Source organism: Scophthalmus maximus, chromosome 15 (assembly GCF_022379125.1).
Source record: "Scophthalmus maximus strain ysfricsl-2021 chromosome 15, ASM2237912v1, whole genome shotgun sequence".
Lineage (NCBI taxonomy): Eukaryota > Metazoa > Chordata > Actinopteri > Pleuronectiformes > Scophthalmidae > Scophthalmus > Scophthalmus maximus.
The window spans coordinates 4,351,410-4,371,238 of NC_061529.1; the positions used below are offsets into that span (position 1 = coordinate 4,351,410).

The following is a 19,829-nucleotide window of genomic DNA, read 5'->3' on the forward strand; positions in this document are numbered from 1 at the left end:
ATCTGCCAGCTGTTTTCTGGATGAATCAATTCATTGCTTGGTCTATAACACAGATAAAAGATAAGGACATGTCATATCACAAATGCCGAAGACTGTTTTATCTGACCAATAATCAGAAAACCCCAAAGATGTTGACTCAAAACCAATCGTCACATCTAAGAAGCTGTGAACTCCTCGACCTTGAGTGACACTCTCAAGATCGATAATGAACGTCCAGGTTCAACTTAATCAGCCGACATAGACAAAGAAGCTCCTAAAAGAAATGCTGAGTCAAATGATCAATTAGTCGTTATTCATAAAACTACAACTATTTTAACCATCGATTAATAGTCTGCTTCACTTATAGGGCAAATATGACAAACTTTTGCGAATTCCACCGACACAAATGGGAAGACTTGCTGGTTTTCTCCGTTTTCTATTATTGTGAAATTAATATTTGGATTTTGACGTGTTGCTGTGATAAAAACAGCTGATTTGAGGACATCACCTTGAGCTCTGTCCAATACTGTCTCACACTTCAAGACTAACCGATGATACGTAGGTAGATAAAACCATATAGTTGCAGCGGCTCTACCATTGATGAAACAACGTCAGCGGCCTTAAAATAAAACCCAACGCAGACAGTTGATTCAGAATTTGGCACTAATGACCTGCAGTGTTCCCTGCGTCTCTGGGGGGGTCACAGGAGCCGGATGATCCCCCCACGGCGCCGCCTGGCACAATGATCTGGCAAAACGCTGCTGATCCATCACCGCAGGAACACAGAGCTTTCAAACCCAACACACATAAATACACCTGCAGAATGAAAACACCTGCACCGAGGCTGGACTCTACACATACATCTTGTCTGTGCATCTAGTTGCTTTGGTGTCTGCGGCTTCCTGCCAAATGATGCTCACCACCAGGCAGAAGCCATTTGTCTGTACCACAACATCAACACAGTGGATGGATGAGCACAGTATACCCCCCCCCGGTGCAGGGCAGGGCCTGCACCACTTGCAGCCACTTGGGTACACACACACACACACACGACTGTGCAGCCCTGTGCGTCTGGCGCATTGGAAACACCTGCTTTGAAGTTTAAAAACGTCGTGTGCGCGTGTGTGTGTGTGTGTGTGTGCGTGTGCGTGTGTGCGTGTGCGTGTGTGTGTGTGTGTGCGGTGACTCACCTCGGGATGCAGTTCGGGGAGGATCCGTCGATCTCCCACGTTGCGAACAGGTTCATGGGCACCGGTCTGTTGAGCGCCCCGCTCCCGGGGAAGCTCAGCCGGCCGCTCCTCTCCGCCATGGTCCGGTGCTGCGCGCGGGACCGTCCGACGCCGAGCTGCGTGATCCGCGAACAGCGGCCGACCGGTGTGCGGATCTTCTGTATATGTGTGTGTGTGTGTGTGTGTGTGTGTGTGAGTATGTGTGTGTGTGTGTGTGTGTGCGCGCGTGTGTGAATAAGAGCACGTCACACGCTCCCGGTAAGTGCGATGTGCGCGGCGGGGGGCGAGCTCATTTCTCCTCCGTCCGTTGCCGAGCCGAGCCGAGCCGAGTCGAGCCGAGTCGAGCCGAGCCGAGCCGAGCCGAGCCGGGGCAGGTCGGTGTGGTCCCTCTGTGCCAGGGGAGGAACTGCAGTGAGCGCAGCGCAGCGCAGCGCAGGAGGAGCGAGCGCACCGAGCGCACCGCTGAGCTTGTTGTGCCTACCACGCTGCTCCCGGTTGTATGGCGGGCGATTAGTGCCCGACTACACGAGCCAGGCGGAGGGAGGGAGGATGGGAGGATGGGAGGGGGACGAGCATGTGTCAGAAACACCCAAAAATCGCGGTGCTCTTGCATCTTGAAGCCGAGATTGGTCCCTTTTATGGTCATCGTGGTATTATTCTGAAAGATAACAAATATGGAAGGTCATTTAAATAAGTTCTCATTACAGCCTCTCAAGTATAAAAGCGTAACGCTTTTCTCTGTTGTATACTCCTGTGAAATTGATATCTATGGATTCGGGGGTGTTTATCTAATAAAAAGATAATTTAAAGACATCTTCTCCTTCTTTTAGCTCGGGGCAACTATAAAACGGCGTTTGACATTATTTCAAAGATTAAACCATCGATAGATTAACAACTGAAAATACTGATTGCAGCCCTACACGTGACTGGGAGGAGTTATAGCAGGAGTTTTCTGGGGTCACCAAACTCTACTTTAAAGAATCAAGAATATGTATATATTCCCCCCCAAAAAATCTATTTTGCCCGAGGACGTCAGGTTAAGTCAGTCCGTCCGAGACCATGACCTGCAATAATGTGGTTATACTGTACAACCTGTGTTTCGCCTCGGCTAACATGTGAGCAGATCTCTTGACTTATATTAAGATGTTTTTCATGATCTCAGGAAAATGTCCAGAGCAACATTTTTGCAGCCACTTGCGTTCTAACATACGGCCCCCGCTGGGGGGAAAAAGATGTCCAGACCTCAGTGCAGGTCTGAAAGCAGCTTTAGTGATATGTGCTGAGACGGTAAAGCCTGTCTTGATCTTAAGGACTGGCGGTGGCAGTGAAAAGAACATGGCGCTGCAGTAAAGCAGTTCACGATCTCATTACCACACTAACACTATAGTGGCACTAATTCACTGCCGGAGCTGGCAGCTGGATGACACAGCTTTCAATTTTCTTCAGCTGGATTCATCTTGTGGCCTTAATGACCCCTCATATATTTTTCCTGGCAGGGGTAAAAAAAAAAAGCGACACTAAAGGTTTCTGGACTCTTAATTTTTGAAATTGAGTGTATTTTGATCAAACAGTTTTCCTCATAGTTACCTATTTGCTGCAAGAAAAAAAGAAAATATCTGGATCAATACACTCCTGCTCCCCCTGCTGATGTGCCGTTGAGCAAATCACCAACCGCAACACGCCAAGAAGAGCTTTCAGATTGTGATTGTGGCAAATTATCATTTGCTATAATATTTAAACATTGATGAGTCTAATTCATGAAGCACAGCCATGTGTTCTCCCTGATGTCACTGTGCCATGAGAGGGCAGCGCCACCATGTGGTGATCAGTATTGGAGCAGGGCGAACTGAGAGACCCCTTTGTTTCTCCTGCAGGTTCCTACAACCACATCTCTTTGGAACGAGCCTCCTCACACACACGGTAAACTATTTGCTTTCAGAAAGTGTAACCAACTAATTCACCAGCGCAGTTCAGAGAACGCGTGTCTCGCATTTTAAGGATTAGTATGAGCCGATGGATAAGCTGTTATCATATTAATCCATGGATGGCTTGTCTACAAGTGTTATTTTATCCAGGGCCACACCCCTCTGTCACTATTTATAGTAGCTCCTCGAACAAATCTTAAGAGCATGCAACTTAATTTTTTACTTAAGTGAGTTACAAAACTATATTCATTTAACGTGGTAACATAAGTCCTAACTAAGTGTGTTCATTTGTCAGAATCTTGATGACTTCCAAAGTCCATAGTGGATTTATTTGTCAGTGGACAGGGAAGGGAATCGCAGTACTTCCTCATACTGACTTTACAAAAAATAAAGTAGGTATGAATATCAACATGTGGATCATCCTCCAGTCCTGGATATTAAAAATGTATCTCATCTGAAGACATCAAGGCACAATAGTTCACCGTTTGTCCTTTAAAATTGTCTTTTTATTCTTATTCCATAATTTTGAACCCATTCTGTTCGTTAATTACAGCATATAAGTTTTAAGTTTTTAAATTATTCACATCTTTAATATTTTCTCATCATACAGGCATTAAAGTGGCCGACATTAGACAATCATAACAAATAAGCATACCCCAAGGAAGTAGATGAATTTTTTAACATATTCATCTCTACCAAAGAGGTTAGGTTTTAACCCGTGTCTGTTAGTTTGTCAGCAGGATTGGCAAAACAAAAAAATCTTTTTAATGGGATGTAGCTATTTTTTCTCAACTGTAATCAAACTTATTCTGTAACCTAATTTACAAACTTATGTCTTGTGAAATTTTAACTGACTTAAATCGGAATTGATTAGTATTATTTAAACAGACTTGTGTAAAAATGTTATTTGTGTCTGTACCTGAGATTCTTCTGTTCTGTAAGCACCACATTCCGGAGACTAGATTTCAGTTTGTGAAAGCTTTATTCAGTTAAACTGCAGAGAATGTATAATATGCATGAGGGCCTGTTAACCTACATTCACAAAACATAAAAATATATAATTAGAAATGATAAAAGAAAAAAATAATTTCTGGACAAAAACAAAAAAATGAACCGACAGTGAGTTTTATTTGTATCAAATCAATAAACATGTAATTTTCTTGCTGAAAAAAAACAAAACACGCTTGTGTTCAGACTCATGACGCCACAAGTCTGGAGATAAAGTAACTAAAAGCAAAAAGGGAAATTAACCACAAACAGGACACAGTCCTGATACAGCAGTGTTTTTTTTAAAAAGCCACTCAAAATTACTTTCAGATCACAATATCAATACACAAGGAAGCTGAAATACATCGTCTGCATTTTTTATCGTCGTCACATACCCATCCGGGCGGTGAACGCAACGTGTGCGGAGCCACTCGCTACGGTGCCTCGTCAGAAGCACAATCACAGTTTCACGGCGACGCCAGGAGCTCGCGCTTCAAACACAAACGTACTCGACAACACTTTGAGGGGGTGGGGAATCGAAACCATGCCGACCAAAACCACAAACAGTCGGACAAGCGCGGGGGGAGTGGATGGAATCGAAACAGGTTGCAGAGTCGACGTCATCGTCACCATTCAAAATGATTTCTGTCACTCAGTACGTCATCAAAATATGGGGTTTAAAAGAGGGAAATGTATAAATCAGGAAGTAAAATAAAAAAAGACAATTTTCCCAGTGGAAGCAAATCCAAACTAACACAAAAAAAAAAAAAAAAAAGGAAAAAACTTCAAAATCATGGTGGGCACATTAATAACTGATGATCTCGCTTCAAAAGAGGACATTGTTTGCAAAAGGCAATTCCCTCCCCATTTAAAAAAAAAACAAAAACACCACCATACAGGCCTGTGGTGATCAACTACCAGTCTATGTTACGGCCAACGGGTGCGTCGATCTCAGTGTTTGCTGTCTACGGAGGCGGACCGAGAGCGTGAGCGGGACCGGGAGCGAGAACGAGAGCGGGACCGTGAGCGAGACTGCTTGTTCTGAGGCGGGAGAGGCGAGCGGGAGCGGGAGCGAGACTTAGACCGTGACTTTGACCTGGATGGGGACCTGGCCTTGCCCCCGCCGGACATCTTCTTCTCAGGGGTGCGGCTGAGGGACCGGGACCGGGAGCGGCTCCTGGAGCGGCCGCGGCTGCGGGAGCGACTCTTTGAGCGGGAGTAGCTGCGGGGGCTGCGGGAGCGGGAGCGGCTCTTGCTGCGACTGTCGGGAGGAGAGAGAGAAGCTTACTAATGTCATAGATTTTCTAGATTCGTTTCCCCTCCTGGTACTACCAAAAAATGTCTCCAAGAGACAGTTAAAAACAACTCACCTCCTGCTGTCCTCGAAGATCTTCAGCTTGCGTCCATTCAGCTCTGACCCGTCGAGCTTGGAGATGGCGTTCTTCATGTCACTGCGGGAGGCAAACTCAACCACCCTGTGTTCAGGCAGAAACATTTATTAGGACCAAAAGTTGCTAATAAAAAAAAAAGACAGACAGTCTGGACCAAAAGGAACAGGAGAACGGCTCACCCTTCGTTTTTGTTGGGCCTGTGGGCGTCCACAAACGTAACTTCACCTGCTTTTCTCATCAGGTCTTTCAGGTCCTGTTTCAAAAGCACAACGCAGGATTAGCAACACAGAACAGGAACAAGAGGTGCCGGTGAGAACCTTCTCTGACCTGAAGGGGGAGGAATGAGCAGGCAGCAAGAATCCAGCACACAGACACATGGTTACCTAATGCTGACTTTTGTCACTTTGTGATAAGCTCCCATTTCAGTGGAGGGCATGTAAACAAAAAGAGCCACTGGGAAAAAAATGCTTTTGTAAGAGTGGACAAGTGTCGACTTTCATCAAAAAACTATTTGCGTGTAGTTAAGTCTTTTTCTAATTCAGCTCCACAGTGAGGCGCCTGACAGGTAACTACAGTTAGGGGGGTTTAATGTGTCAAAGGCTAAAACTGTGCATTTTTGTGTACTAGTCAATCCTGGATTTTGTGTCTGCATGTCTGAGATAAAACTATAAATTCGGGGTGGATGACACTAACACTTATGGGTGAACTAAAGCCTGAAAAGTTGTTGTTTTTTGTTCATAAAAAAAAGTGATTTGGCTCAAAAGATCTAAAAGTGTTTACAAAGTGAAACTGCCTCCTGCTGTTTGAGACTCTACACCCCGTTACCACCCGAACAAACCCAATCACATGAGTTTTATGCTACTTACCGCTCCAAACCCAGGAAGATATTAGCAAAGAGCCACTTGTCCAAATAGCAAATGGGTACCAATGCAGTGTTAAGCCCTTGAGAAACGACCTCGGCCTTGACTCAGCATCCGGCCTCCACAAGTAAGGAACCACCAGAGAGCAAGTAGAGGGAGGGGTGCGCGCCCGACTCAACACCCCCCCAGCTCCATCAGCAACAGAAAAAGACCCAAATGGGAGAGTGTAGGGGGCCGTGGATTTGAGGGGGGTTACAGCAGTCGGGGATGCCAGCCCACAGAACCTCCAGACTGTGGCTACGGACCTCCTAAGGCTACCGTATCCTGCGCTAGACCACTTTCACCCGCTACGGGGCCCAGCCAAGACTTTAGACGGGCGGCAACTGCGTGTAAGGAGAGGCACCAAATGGACACTATTCAGAAAAACAACCAGGAGAGGGCGCTGCACACTTGTGACACCTCCGTGGAGGGTGTGCATTCACCTCTGATGTTAAGGAAACTAAAAAAAGAGCAGCTGTTATAAACATAAATAATTTTCAGTATATGATTTTGGTTTTTAAACAAATGCTTTTGTTGTAGATGGAGGTAACTTTAGAAAAAAATTGCCAATTAACAAAAAAGTTAATATGTCCAAACAAATTGAGGTGGCCTGATCAAATGAATGCTGCTTCAATTAAAAAATAAATAAAAATCATTACAGGGTGACTATGCAATTTGAAAGAGCCTGTGTTCTAAGACACTCATGAAAGTTTAGTGATCTCTTACCTGCCAGCTAATCCGTGAAGAAAGATTCTCTACAATGAGCCTGTGGTCCGTCCGCACAGGAGGGCCATACCTGTACAGAACAAGAGCCTTTAATACAATATCTTTAGTTTAAAAAAAAAAGGATGGCAGGCTGTAAAACTCGAATTAGAAAATGTACAATTCATTTGTAAATTATTTGTGCCTACAAGAGTTTTGCTATGATAGTTTCATACTTTTAATATTCACCTGACTATGTCTGAAGTACTCAAACAATACTGTAAGGAATCTTTAAAAACAAATCCCTTTTCCTCCACGACTGCACCAAAACACGATAAGAAGCTTTAGCTAAGTAGTTTCTATTTAAAGACAAAACTTGCCTGGATCCACTGCTGCGAGACTGACGATAGCCGCCACCACCGCCGCCGCCGCCACCACCACCTCCGCCACCTCCTCCTCCTCCACCACCGCCAAAGCCGGAACGTCCCATTCCGGGGCCGCCGCCTCTTCCCCTTCTGGAGCGAGCGTGCTCGATGGTGACCCTGGACGAGAGAGAGAGTAAATCTTAGCTTAATCCACAAACAGGATGAGTAAAAAAATTAATTAGACAGTCTGCAGTGTTCAGGAAAGAAACATGGATAAAATGCCAGATTCTTATTCAGTCTATCACAATGATAACCCCTGGTGGGCGTATCAGAGGATGAGTAAATATTAGCATTGGCTAACGTTGCTGTGGTGATCAGAACATTACCTTTCACTGCACAACTCTTTGCCATTCAACTCGTACACCGCATCATCTGCATCTCTATGGTCATCAAATTCCTGAAGAGACGGAGCAAACAAATGGTCATTGTAAAGACAGGACGGGATCTGACGTCGCGGTTCACACAAAGTCGCCTGTGACACGGACCACAAAGCCAAAGCCGTTCTTCAAGTTGATCTCCCGGATCCGTCCATATCCCTTGAAGAACTTCTCCACGTCCCGTTCTCTGGCGTGAGGGCTCAGGCGGCCGATGAAGACACGACAGCCGCTCATGTTGTCGTCTGCTGAAATGGGGACGAAACGTGTCTCGGGTCAATATTTAAACGCTGTGGGAGGAGACGTGTGGAGTAAAGAAATGTTAATATTTGACATTTGTCGGTAACTTCACTTTGACGACAGTTCACTTTAGACACACCAGTGTGTCGACTCACATTTCAAGATTAGTAACCAATGTTTTACTGATAAAATCCAGTCAGCATGTGCAGTGTTCGTAATTTTGAAAGAGATTCTGAACATAGTGGTCTTGTTTAATCAAACAAACGGTCTCAACACAAAAAAAATTCAGTTTTATAGGATGTGAAACCACAGAAAGAGGGAAATTTTCATATTGGGAAAAAAATTAATTGCTTTATCAATTAGATGACGTTGTATATAATGTTTGCTAATAAATCAACTCATCTTTGCAGCCCTGAATGCCATTTACAGCACATATTCAACGTGCATTGTTTCCACCAATTTCCATCAACTAAACTGATAATGTTGTAGTTTCTGGTGGCTTAAAAGCCTTCAGCTCTTCCCTGGATGCTGAACACACAACCAAGCCAATCTGAAGAGGATCACCTGCTCGGGATAAACCAGTTCTGGTCAAACCAGTTTAAGTATAGTTGTTTCTTTTCTAACGGGGATTATTTACGCACGCACACACACACAAAGGGTGAAACTAACATCTCCCTTACAATACTACTTGGAGTGTATCAGGGTAGACCTAACTTTAATGAATTCAACAGGGATGTAATGAATCTTATAGATCTTTGAGGATTGAATTATCTGGTACCTCTGAGCCATTGATCACATCAACAGAGGTGAGATGTAACTAAGAAGATTTACTCGAGCACAGTACTGAAGTAATGCAAAACTGAACCCGAGTAATTGTGGTGAGATTTCTCACAGATTTCTTAATTTTTTGAAGAAAAACAATCATTAGTTGCACGAAAATGTTGGAAGTTGAATTGGAAGTAAACGTGTAGCGATTGGTCGATTGATCAGCACTTGTGATAAGTGATCAATCACTTTTGGTCTTTTTTTTTATCACGAGTTTCCATCTTCTCGCACGAGATTCACTGCTCCTCTTTGTTACACGTGGAAGGGGAAATGAATAACTCCGAGGGTTTGGACTTTTAGACTCTCCATCAGACAGAAAAAAACAAAGTCGTCTGGAAAAGGGGATCAGTCAAGACATCAGTGGGGAAAAACGCCCATTTATAACGATTTGATCGCATTTTGTGTTCGATTAAGAAGATTCATTCATAACGAAAAACGCTGTCCTGCTACATTTACCTAAATTAACTTTTTACATTTTCATGTCGTATTTTCAATGCAGGGCTTCATTTTGCAAGTGAGTATTTCCATGCAGTTTGAATTAACACACAGTGGTCCCTTCACTGCAGCACATTAGTTGTCGCTTAGGCCCCAATTTCATCCAGTAGTAAATTTATCTGCAATCCATGCATCGATAGAGACAAAGAATCCAGCATGTTTTTTGTTCCTGGCAAATACAATCCTTATTTAGCTAGATCATTTAAATATAATACGGTAAATTGTGCTTTTATTTAGCTCGGGTAAAAAACAGTTTAGCCTGGAGCCTCCGTAGTGGTTGTAGCTCACCTCGAGGTCGGCACCGAGCTAACTAGCGTTAGCTACAAAGACATCGCTCGCTCGGAAGGAAAAACCAGAACCAACAAGTCTGCTACTTTACCTCTTCCGGGTTAATACGTTTATTCACAATCGACTCTGTTCAGCACTCACCTTTGATTTCTCGAAAGAACCCGTCTCCGTTCGTGTTGTTTGCGGCGTTCGGTGATCTGCAGGTGAAACCGTGGCGAAGCTGTCGACTGTGTCAAAATGGCGTGCGAGTCTTAAAGAGCACGGGAACAGGAAGAAGGGGAGAGGAGGGTGTGGCTTAGACCGGAAACACGTGACGCCCAATCAAAGCCCAGCGCTCACGTGACAGGTGTTGATGACTCGACTGTGTGATGCTTTTGGAGGATGTAGTTTCTGGAGCCCGACCGATACCGTTATGGATTTTTTTTTTTTGGGGGGGGGGGCGATGCCAATATCTATACTTAGGAGTACGTGAATCCCGATAACGATACATCTGCCAATATTTTTTTAATCTGACAATGATTTTTAACATGATTAAGATATCAAACCTTTGTGACAAAACATGTAATTGAGGCTTGATATTTTAGTGTAACCATGAACTTGATCATAAACAACTATAAATTAAGGATACAAATACAACAAAAAAACATCACTTCTAAAAAACATTTATTTTGCATAAAATGTAAACATAAATGCACTTTTAAAGGCTCATATCAGTTGGGCAATAACATCAGTCAGGCTCTTAAAATATGAGCCGAAACCAATATGTCTCTGAAAGGCTCTAGTAGTTTAAGGTACTGATGAGTGGGATGGATGGAAGGATAGATAGATTGTTAAATAGATAGATTTAGGAATTTGTATGATAGTGGTATAGAGTATATGTGATATAAATGGAATGGACAAAGAAATGCACAAAGTTGGATGTTTTACTGATGAATAATAAACCTGTCAGTGTTTTCTGCTGGACAAAAACTTGGTAATAGTGACAGTAAACAAATCTCTGGAATTTTGTCTCCTGCAGTTTCTTGCAGTACAGTATATGGAGACACTGACACATTAGCGCTGAGCTAACAACTGGCTGATAAACTTTGGTAAGTTGATTTACAGGTTCTTAGGGACAGTAGATATATTATTGCAGATCACAATCTCAACATATTTTGTGAGATTCTTCAGAAAATCCATTTAAAAACTGTTAATGTTGCAAAAAGAGCCCGACGCGACTGTCTTAATGTTTCCGGTGAAAGCGCTGTTAAATAGCTGACTTGAGAGTGCTCTAATGCCACGATGCTAAAATCCTATTAAAATAATGCAATATTTTAATAATAGAGCAGTTGTGCTCATTGATTTACCCTGTTGCCCACAAAAGTCCCAGGGATGTTAATCTTGAATTACATGGTATTGCAAATTTGTGAATTATACAAACTAAACTAGACAAAAAAAACAAAAAAACATACAAAACATGTTGTGGTAATCCATCTCTTTATTCTAGTACTATATCATCATTCTTGAAATTGTCCTGGGTTAGGAGAAGAAAATACAAGATTAAGGTTGAAACAGTACAATAGAAAATAACATTAAAATAAAACCTGTCTTTTCTGCTCTGTAAAAAGTCCCAAAGAAATTTTGGGAATGAGATACTGATCACCGTACAGCCCCCGTCAACTCAAAAATATCGAACAAAGAATCTGAACACAATAACACTTGTTGAAATGCCTGACGACATCAAAAAATAAATAAGGGTATATAGCTTATTCAAGAACATGAAGACATCACATGATTTGTTTGCACTTCCAGGCCCCGTTTATCACGGTGTTCGGCAGAAAATGAGCCAAGTGTCGCCATTAAAAAGTCGTGTGGTTTCCTTCCTGAGAAAGGCAAGTTGTCAATGAACACACCACAGCAGGAGGGATGGGAAAACGAATCGAATCACACGTGGCCTTGTTTGATGAATCAAGAAAAGCAAGCGACAGGGAGCTGAGTAAAACTACAAGGAGCCTGATGTTTGTCATCAATGTCATGATAATCACCACCATCGTCAATATAAGTGTGTGTGTGTGTGTGTGTGTGTGTGTGTGTGTGGGTGGGTGGGGGGGGGGGGGGTAACGCATGCTGTAATCCACAATTTATGACATCATATTTTCCCCTCCACGATGATCCCATCTACTCACTGCAACAAACCCGACCTCTGACACCATGAGCAATTTCATAAAAAGGGTTCGATCTCGATCCTTAAAAAGCTTTGTATCTGTTTTATCAGTTTACAGTTGAAATAAATCATAAAATAAAAATATGGTTTTACAGAAATTGTTTAGCATTGTGGGAAATACTCTTATTCTCCTGGATGTAACTTAATAATTACTGTACAGACATGAGAGTGATATCGATCTTCTTGTCCAGCTCTCTGCAGGGAAGCAACTAAACGTACTTCCTTGAACTATTCTCTCAAGAATTACTGAAATACAAAGTTGGAATACTGAATTGCTGCTTTTCTTGCTCATGGCAGCTCAGGTTGTTTCTTTTGCCAGTTTAACAACGGAAAAAAAATTAGATCAGTGTTTCCCAGGAACAATCTCTGGGTAAACATTTTTCGTAGCCTGGAAGTAAATCGCACCATTATGATATAAATACCATTTGGATATAAAAGCGTAGACAAAAAACTGCACTGGATCCAAAGTGTAGCAGCTTGATTCCCTTTGTGTTTGTGTCTCTGAGGTGTTCACAGACAGTGACCGAGGCTGTATGAACAGCGACTATTTTAACTAAAAAGAATTCTGTTTTTAAGTGTCAATGAGCCGGTTACACTGGCTGCGAACTGTAGCTGCCAGTTTGCTGTTTAAAACAAGTGTCTTTTTCGATTGTTTTACAAAATGGAGGAGAAAAGAAGAAATACTCGAGGATATGATCAGAAATGTAGCGTTTCAGCGTAGTTTGATGGGTTTTTTCAGATTCTTTCAACATGCAATTTTAACATTCGAACCGGGGGGGGGGGGGCTGTCACATCCTCTTCAGCCAGCTTCACCTTCTACAACGGCCAATGTACAACTACAGCTCCGCACGAATGAGTCAACAATATCAACCGAAAGGCCACATCGAGGTTATTGAACGAGAGCGGGTGAGGCCCCGGCGACGTCACCGTCAGTGGTCTCAGGTTGTCGCTCTAGTCAGTTCTACAAAAGCAGCTCTGAAGGCAGGGCAGGGAGCAAGGCTGACAGAGGTTTAAAGGTTCATGGAAAAAGACTAAGAAGAACAGACTACAAACTTTCAGATGTCCAAGTGGTCGTCGTCGAGGTCCGAGCCACGCGTCCGCGCCTCAGAGCGTCAGAGCCTCAGGTCAGAGTTCGTCGCCGAAGGGACAGGCTGGGTCTCCATGCGGCAGGTCTGAGGTCCCCGGCAGCAGCTCTCTTGACGGAGAGGAGACCCTTCTTTTCCTGCCTCTCCACTCAGAGGACAAACAGTATGAGGTCAGGCGGTTGATCGAGCCTATACTAATGCCACGTGAGCCACTAGCGGTGGCAGCAGGAACGGCCCAGAGGTCAGCGAGTGTGTGTTTGTGCGCGTGGGCAAGGGGGGGGTGCGGCCGCGGGGCGGCTTACACCCTCGTGTGGCGACAGCTGTGGGAGGAGCCCGAGCCGGTGGAGGCGGCGGCGCCGGACGGGGACGCGCGGTCCTCGTCACTGGACTCGTTCTGGTCCTCCCTGCGGAGGCCGAGGCTGATGTGGCTCTGCAGCGCGGCCGGGGTTAACCACTCCTTGGGCAGGCAGCTCTGCAGGAAGGGGACGCAGGAGCTGAAGTAGGCCAGCCTGTTCACCCAGCGAGGGATTTCCCGTCCACACAACAGCTGGGAAAAAAAAGTCAAGGCAAAAGAATGGGATGTTGAACATATTGTCTCGACTTCCCGTTTGTGCAAGTACCAACTTTTAAATTCTGTCGTTGGTTTGCGAGGCACTCAAACAACATTTCTGATCTGCTGCTCTCTCAGATTGTCTGGGAATGGTCGACTTCCTGTAAAGTCATGACTAAACATGGAGGAGCAGCATTCACATAGCCCGGACACCAAGAGAACCCCGTTGACGTTAAAGCCGCATTCAGACACTGACTCCGCAAAATGTCCCAGGGGGCTGGCAGGAAGAAAGAGTTCTGGAAAATGGCCCAGAGCAACGTTTGTGGACATTTGCGTTCGCACATGCAGCCTCTCCGGAAGGTTTGGGGAAAACATCCAGACGTCAGCGCATGTCGGAAAGCAGCGAAACAGTTTTACAGACGTTGAAAAAGCAAAGCTCCCAAAACTCCACCAGGACAACTGTACTGACTTTGATGTGTAAAACTGGTGGATTGGCCCTTTAATTAAGTGTACCACAGTGCATTGTGCATGGGTGCACGGTGGGGTAGTGGTTAGCACTTTCGCCTCACGGCAAGAAGGTTCTGGGATCGAATCCCGATGATGGATGGATGGATGGATGGATGGACAGTGCATTGTACACAGTACAGTAGTATATAAAGTATAGGCAGACTGACCTCAGAGAGCGAGGACGAGAAGTGGTTGCAGTTTTTGTGCATCAGATGGTAGGCGTTCCCCTTGAACTCTTTACCGAGCTCCTCCATGATTTTATCGATGTCCTCCTCTGTGAAGTCGCTGGTGCCCAAAACAATGGCCTCCCTGTTGAAAAAGCAGAAAGACAAAAAACACGTATCTCTGCCGGTAACGTTAAAAAAAACATCACAATGCATTGCACGCGAAAAAGTGGAGCGACGCTCACTTGAACTTGAAGGTCTCTCCCAGTTCAGCGGCGTTGCCCGGGTTGATTTCGAAGATGCCGCTGAACGGGTACGGATGGCCCCCGTACGCAAACTCTGCGTGAACAAGGAGGCAAAGGACAAAGGGGCTCACACTTCAAATAACGAGCTGCAATTACACGGACGCATGGGGATTAATCACGGTCGCACTGTACTTAAATCATTGGATAATTACACGTCTCCCGCCTCTGTGTTTACTGCAGCATGATGTGAACAGTGAGGAACACCAGGACTATGCTCTAAAGAGTGCCGCACTAACTCGATCTGAATTCAAACAGACAATACTTGATTCTTAATCTGCGAGGTGACATCTGAATAGTAATTAAGCTAAGTAATACATTTTTATAGTAGAAAGTACATTTGGCTTTGTAGCGTACAAGTGAAACACAATTGTATTCAAGTACAGCACTAGAGTAAAGTACTTTTTTATATTCCCTCACTGTCTGTGGGTTAATAACATTTCTGAAAACTCATGGATTCATAAAATCTCTTCAAAACAACTAGAAAAACCCCCTAAAGATGACTGTTCATTATTTCAAACAAAACAAAAAGACTATATCACAATTAGTGTCCGACCGATTTGAGCCTTTCACAGACGTATCCGTATCTGCGTTGATGTTTGCAGATATGAAAGCTTTTATTGTACAGAATAAGTGATTCAGAAATGATGTGCGTTTATGTTTATATTTTACGCAAAAATTCTGTTTATTTCCTTCATTTATGTTTGGTTTCATTCGTGTTTTTTTTAATTCATAGTTATTTATATTAAAGTTAAACAGCCAAATTTGAAGCTTCAATTATATTTCTTTGTCCATAAGAAATTTGATAATGACATTATGGAATCATTGAACATTCTCCTTTAAAATACATATATCCACCAATATAATGTTTAACTTCCTAATATCGGTATCAGTATTGGCCCCCAAAAATCAATATCAGTTTATTCAGTTATTTTTTCATAACCTACAATGCTATGGTGCTGGATATCAACACATTACGAAGATTCTGTCCAAAAGTTGGACAATATGTAAAGGTGACTTTTTTCATTAAATTATTTTATGCCATACGTAAACAGAATCCTTCATTAATTATTCTGAGATATTTCTGAGTCGGAGTATTTCACCTGACGGTGATGCTAAATTAGATTCATGGCATCATTATGCAAATTTTTTTTCCCAGACCTGGAAATTATGCTGAAGTTGCATGAAAAGAAGTGATTTCCTGCTCTCGAGTAAAAAGTGTTTTTCCACTATCATCATATTTCGTGGTGTGCAGACTGTTTCAAGGGCACGATGGAATTCCCAGTGATCTAGTATTTCACGTTTGTGTCTGCTCCTCTTTTTTTAAACCAAGCGCACGCGGCGAGTCAGCCGTGACTCAACCCAGAGAACGGGGTCACGTTATGAGGATCACGACTCCATATTACGGTTTCAGAGCCCGACTTCATCTGCGGCTGTGAAAGCGGCATTGTGAAAAATATGATAACCGATGATGCACAGGACAAACGAGGCCTCGTCTCACCTCTGCCGTAAATCTCGATGCCTGAGTGGAAGACTCCAATACCCAGGTTGGAGGTGTATTCGTTGATCCAGTACTGCAGAGATAGAGGGGGAGAAGGGGATTAAAGACATTTAGGATCAACATCGAAAGTATTCATATGCCGTAGTGCTGCATCGGGGAAGAAAACATACAGGAAGTACAGTTTATCACTTCATTGTTTGAACATCGCACAGGAGAAAATGAGCTGTGATTTAGGGCTTCGCAAGAAGTGAATCCCAATTAATCACAGAGATGATAATAAATCAAGCTCGTTCTTAATGCTACATTGCACTTTTGTAATTCTATTAAATACTAGAGTATGTTTTTCTCTTTAAAGGAATCCATTGACGAGCGTTACATTAGAGCATCGATAATACTAAATCTAAAAATTAAAAAAAAATAGAAAATTAAAAACTACAGAAAACACTGTAACGCCTTCTAATATTACGACTGCTTGTTCACAAGTATTTCTCGCCACGGCAGACATTTTGGGTCTTCACTTGCCCCATCGGACGTTGAATCCTCCCCAAAGTATTTATCTTCCACATCTGTACGAGCTCACGCGTGACTTTGTTGTGGACTGCTCTTGCCTTGATTTCGTGAAGGTGTCATTTAGTTCCTACAGGACGTGAGCTTGAATATTATTCTTAGTGGCAAATTTATACTTTTACGACACCTAAAGTATGATGAAAATCTCCTCCTGTCGTCAAATGTTGTCATATATTGTTATTTTGGAATATCATCGCAGGCTTTCGTGGTTAAAGTAAAGTTTGAAAAGCACCGATTCTTTTAGACAGTTTAGTCTTCTTCGGGATCGTCACAGCAGGAGCATCCCAGCGTGCACCAGGCCAAAAGAAACAAAACAAAAACAAAACAAGGGAATTGCTCAGGATGGATCCAGCAGATATCAAATCCGTCACAGACTCAGTTCTTTCTGGCCTCCGACGCTCCAGACTGTGGGAGAGAAAAACACATCGCTGCCATCAAACCCGGCTTGTTCTCGCTTGTGCGCCTCCGCTGCCTCCGCCCCTCGCTGCAGACAATCAGGGGATTATTCATGGCAGGGACCACAGCTCCGCCGCCTCCCCCCACCCCCACCCGACCCCACCCCACGGCCCACTGACACTCCCAAACCCCTCGGACACCCGCGAGGAGACACAGCAAGGAGCCATCCGCGCCGCCACAGCTGGCCCCCTATTAATAATAGAACGCATTTCCGAGCTCAGGGCGATACAATAAGAGTCGAATCCACGGCTCCACTGTGTGTCAACAGGGCCCGCTCGTGATTCCGCCGTGACCTCTGACCCCTTGTCGGACTCTTGTGCTAATTCACAGTAGAAATATTTTCTATGCAAGCTCTCATGCTTCCTGAAAGGAAACGCACGCAAGGACCAATTCTTCCACGCCGAACCGAGACCCCGGCAACAATAGGGACTCCGTCCCTCTCCTGCTTTGGTGAAATCATGCTGCAGTCTCTCCTGCAATCGCCTGCCTATATGCAGCGACGGCATCTCACTTTCTCCCGTCTTCAGAAAACCTCCGCCTGACCCGTTAAGTCCCCGACACTGGAGTTAAATCTGCTGCGTGAGCAGCTGTCGCTTCAGGCCCCGGCGAGGTGCTCATCATCTGTGTGAGTCCGCCCCAAGGTATCAGCAGAGAGCTTAGAGTCCACAACTGCACCTGGCTTTGAGGTTTCTTTTCAGCGCGTGATTATGTTTCCTGTTTATTATCCGTCTCGTTCTTTTGGCACCGTGAACACGACGCGCTGTTGGTTTACAGTTACTGTACAATCTCTCAAAACACGGAGCGGGTCGTCAGGGCCGGAGGACGAGGAAGCTTGTTGAAATGAATACACAACTTGTATTCTTGTAAGTGTTTGAAGGACTTTCAGTAAATATTTCCATTTTATGGTTAAACTTTCAAAATAAATGCTTTATAAAACACTGCAATGTAATTTCAAGCACATACTGTAAAACATTTGATGTGTTTATTCATGTGTTTATGTATCAGCTGGTGAATGGTGGTTGAACACATAATGAAGGGTTGGCAATATTATAAAACATAACTGAAAATATCTCAAACATGTCTTCATATTTAAGATATATTCACTTTGTTATGTCAGTGCCATCCTAAACATCTGGCTCATCCTGCGTGGGATTATGAGTCAACGCTATTTTACAAAATAAGCATTTTGTGATTACATGCACACACAAAAAGGTGTGTATATATATATCTGTGTATGTATGTTTATTATGTGTGTATATATATAATAAATACTGCTGAAAGAAGTTTTCATTGTCTGCCACTCCCGCCCAGGATGTACTTACTATAATTATATTTTGGCATTTTATTCCAATATTTGTCCAGACTTCTTCCTTAGTCTCATGACAATATACAGCTGAAAGCTTTGGGGGGCAAAAAAAAAATCCAGTAAGAATCTTCATAAAGGGTTTGGGATCCGCTTGTGAGTACTAGTATAAACAGTTTGATCAATATCTGGGACATGTGTGCACTGTAATCATACGTCATTTAATATCGTTACAGCTGTTATCATTAATTGAATCTATATTAGAGACGGAAATAATAAAAGTCTTATAACGTCCGTGTACCCACGTGCAGCGATGACATTATAACAGCTGTATAACTAGTTGTGAACGGATTGATTCTCTGCACTAATACAGCAACACGTTGCGTAACGTTGACACAGGGCGCTGTTCAGCAGCAGCACAGGACGTGGAGACCAGGTGGACCCTTGTCCTTCTGCTGATGTGTGTGTGTGTGTGTGTGTGTGTGTGTGTGTGTGTGTGTGTGTGTGGGTTGTGTGTGTAAGAAAAATGTGTTTTTGTGTGTGTGCAGTCATGTGAGCTGAGGGCACAGTGAGGGGGAGGGGGGTTGAGGGAGGCTCTTGTTCCACATGTAGGCCTGAGGTCGGACCATGTTCTTTCTCTCTTCTATCATGTCCAGACATCACTGGGTGGTCTTTGTCTTCCTACAGTGTCAAACACGGTGACAGTGCACTGAGAGCACGTCTGCAGCAAACCAGTCAAGGCCACGTACACACACTGTGCAGTTACAGTACAGTACAGTACACATACTGTACACCACCACACGGCCTCTTCTTCAAGTGGTGTTGCAGTAAATCTCCAGACGTGGGTGTGACTGCTCACCGAACTCCACGCAATAGCCCTCTATTGTATTACTACTATACAGTCAGTTTGCAGAAGAGTCCACATGGGGTCGAATTAAATGAGAAACATCAACAGGACATTATAGAATAATTCATATATCCCACGTTATATCTGCTCAGCTCTTTGCAAAAATGAAACCAGCAGTGAGGTGCACGGGTGGAACAGGTGTGCTGCTATTCATAGTGGTGCGTTCACTGCCCCCCCCCCCCCCCCCCCCCCTCCAACGAGTTGGTGTCTGATTGCAAAGTGGAGTTTGGTTGGTGGAGAATGGACACTTACCATATCATACACGTTGAGGATGACAGGTTCACTGGCCATGATTCCAACCTGAGCTGCAGGGGGGGAACGTCCCGTCCCCTCACACACACCCGCCGCGTTGCAAGGTGCAGGGCAGCACCTCCACACTGGGGTCACAGGGCCACACGGCGGACAGCGGCAGTGGCGGCGGCGCGCAGGTTCCTGCAGGAGGGACGGAGCAGGCGCATCCCCCCTCTCTGCTGGTGCAAGGGAACCGGTTAAAAGGTCGGGGGGGGGGGGGGGGGGGGGGGCAAC

At 44.2% G+C, this 19,829-nt stretch overlaps 3 protein-coding genes across 8 annotated transcripts in view; all 3 read right to left on the bottom strand.

The window, feature by feature from the left end:
• Positions 1-1,760, bottom strand: part of pacs2 (phosphofurin acidic cluster sorting protein 2) — a 52,342-nt gene extending 50,582 nt beyond the window's left edge. The window contains exon 1 of one of the 4 annotated variants that reach the window (XM_035610995.2): positions 1,170-1,760. In XM_035610995.2, coding sequence (XP_035466888.2) covers positions 1,170-1,288 — 119 coding nt within the window. In that variant the 5' untranslated portion in view covers positions 1,289-1,760. The remainder of the gene's footprint in view (positions 1-1,169) is intronic. The other 3 variants (XM_035610994.2, XM_035610996.2, XM_035610997.2) reach the window with 3 other exon arrangements.
• Positions 1,761-4,242: 2,482 nt separating this feature from the next.
• On the bottom strand, positions 4,243-10,058 carry srsf5a (serine and arginine rich splicing factor 5a). Of its 3 annotated transcripts, none has more exons than XM_035611005.2 (8): positions 9,901-10,058; positions 8,023-8,159; positions 7,864-7,934; positions 7,493-7,654; positions 7,137-7,206; positions 5,691-5,764; positions 5,491-5,595; positions 4,243-5,381 (listed from the first exon to the last, which is right to left on the bottom strand). In XM_035611005.2, the coding sequence occupies exons 2-8, from the start codon at positions 8,146-8,148 to the stop codon at positions 5,072-5,074; spliced, it is 918 nt and encodes a 305-aa protein (XP_035466898.2). In that variant the 5' UTR covers positions 8,149-8,159; positions 9,901-10,058; the 3' UTR covers positions 4,243-5,071. The 3 variants fall into 3 exon arrangements, with proteins under 3 accessions (XP_035466898.2, XP_035466900.2, XP_035466899.2); XM_035611007.2 differs by having other exon boundaries at positions 8,023-8,156; positions 9,901-10,052; XM_035611006.2 differs by having other exon boundaries at positions 8,023-8,201; positions 9,901-10,037.
• Positions 10,059-11,218: 1,160 nt separating this feature from the next.
• On the bottom strand, positions 11,219-19,816 carry LOC118286520 (deubiquitinase DESI2). Its single transcript, XM_035611015.2, has 5 exons — positions 19,557-19,816; positions 16,072-16,144; positions 14,514-14,607; positions 14,272-14,413; positions 11,219-13,594 (listed from the first exon to the last, which is right to left on the bottom strand). The coding sequence occupies exons 1-5, from the start codon at positions 19,593-19,595 to the stop codon at positions 13,346-13,348; spliced, it is 597 nt and encodes a 198-aa protein (XP_035466908.1). The 5' UTR covers positions 19,596-19,816; the 3' UTR covers positions 11,219-13,345.
• Between the last annotated feature and the right edge of the window lie 13 nt (positions 19,817-19,829).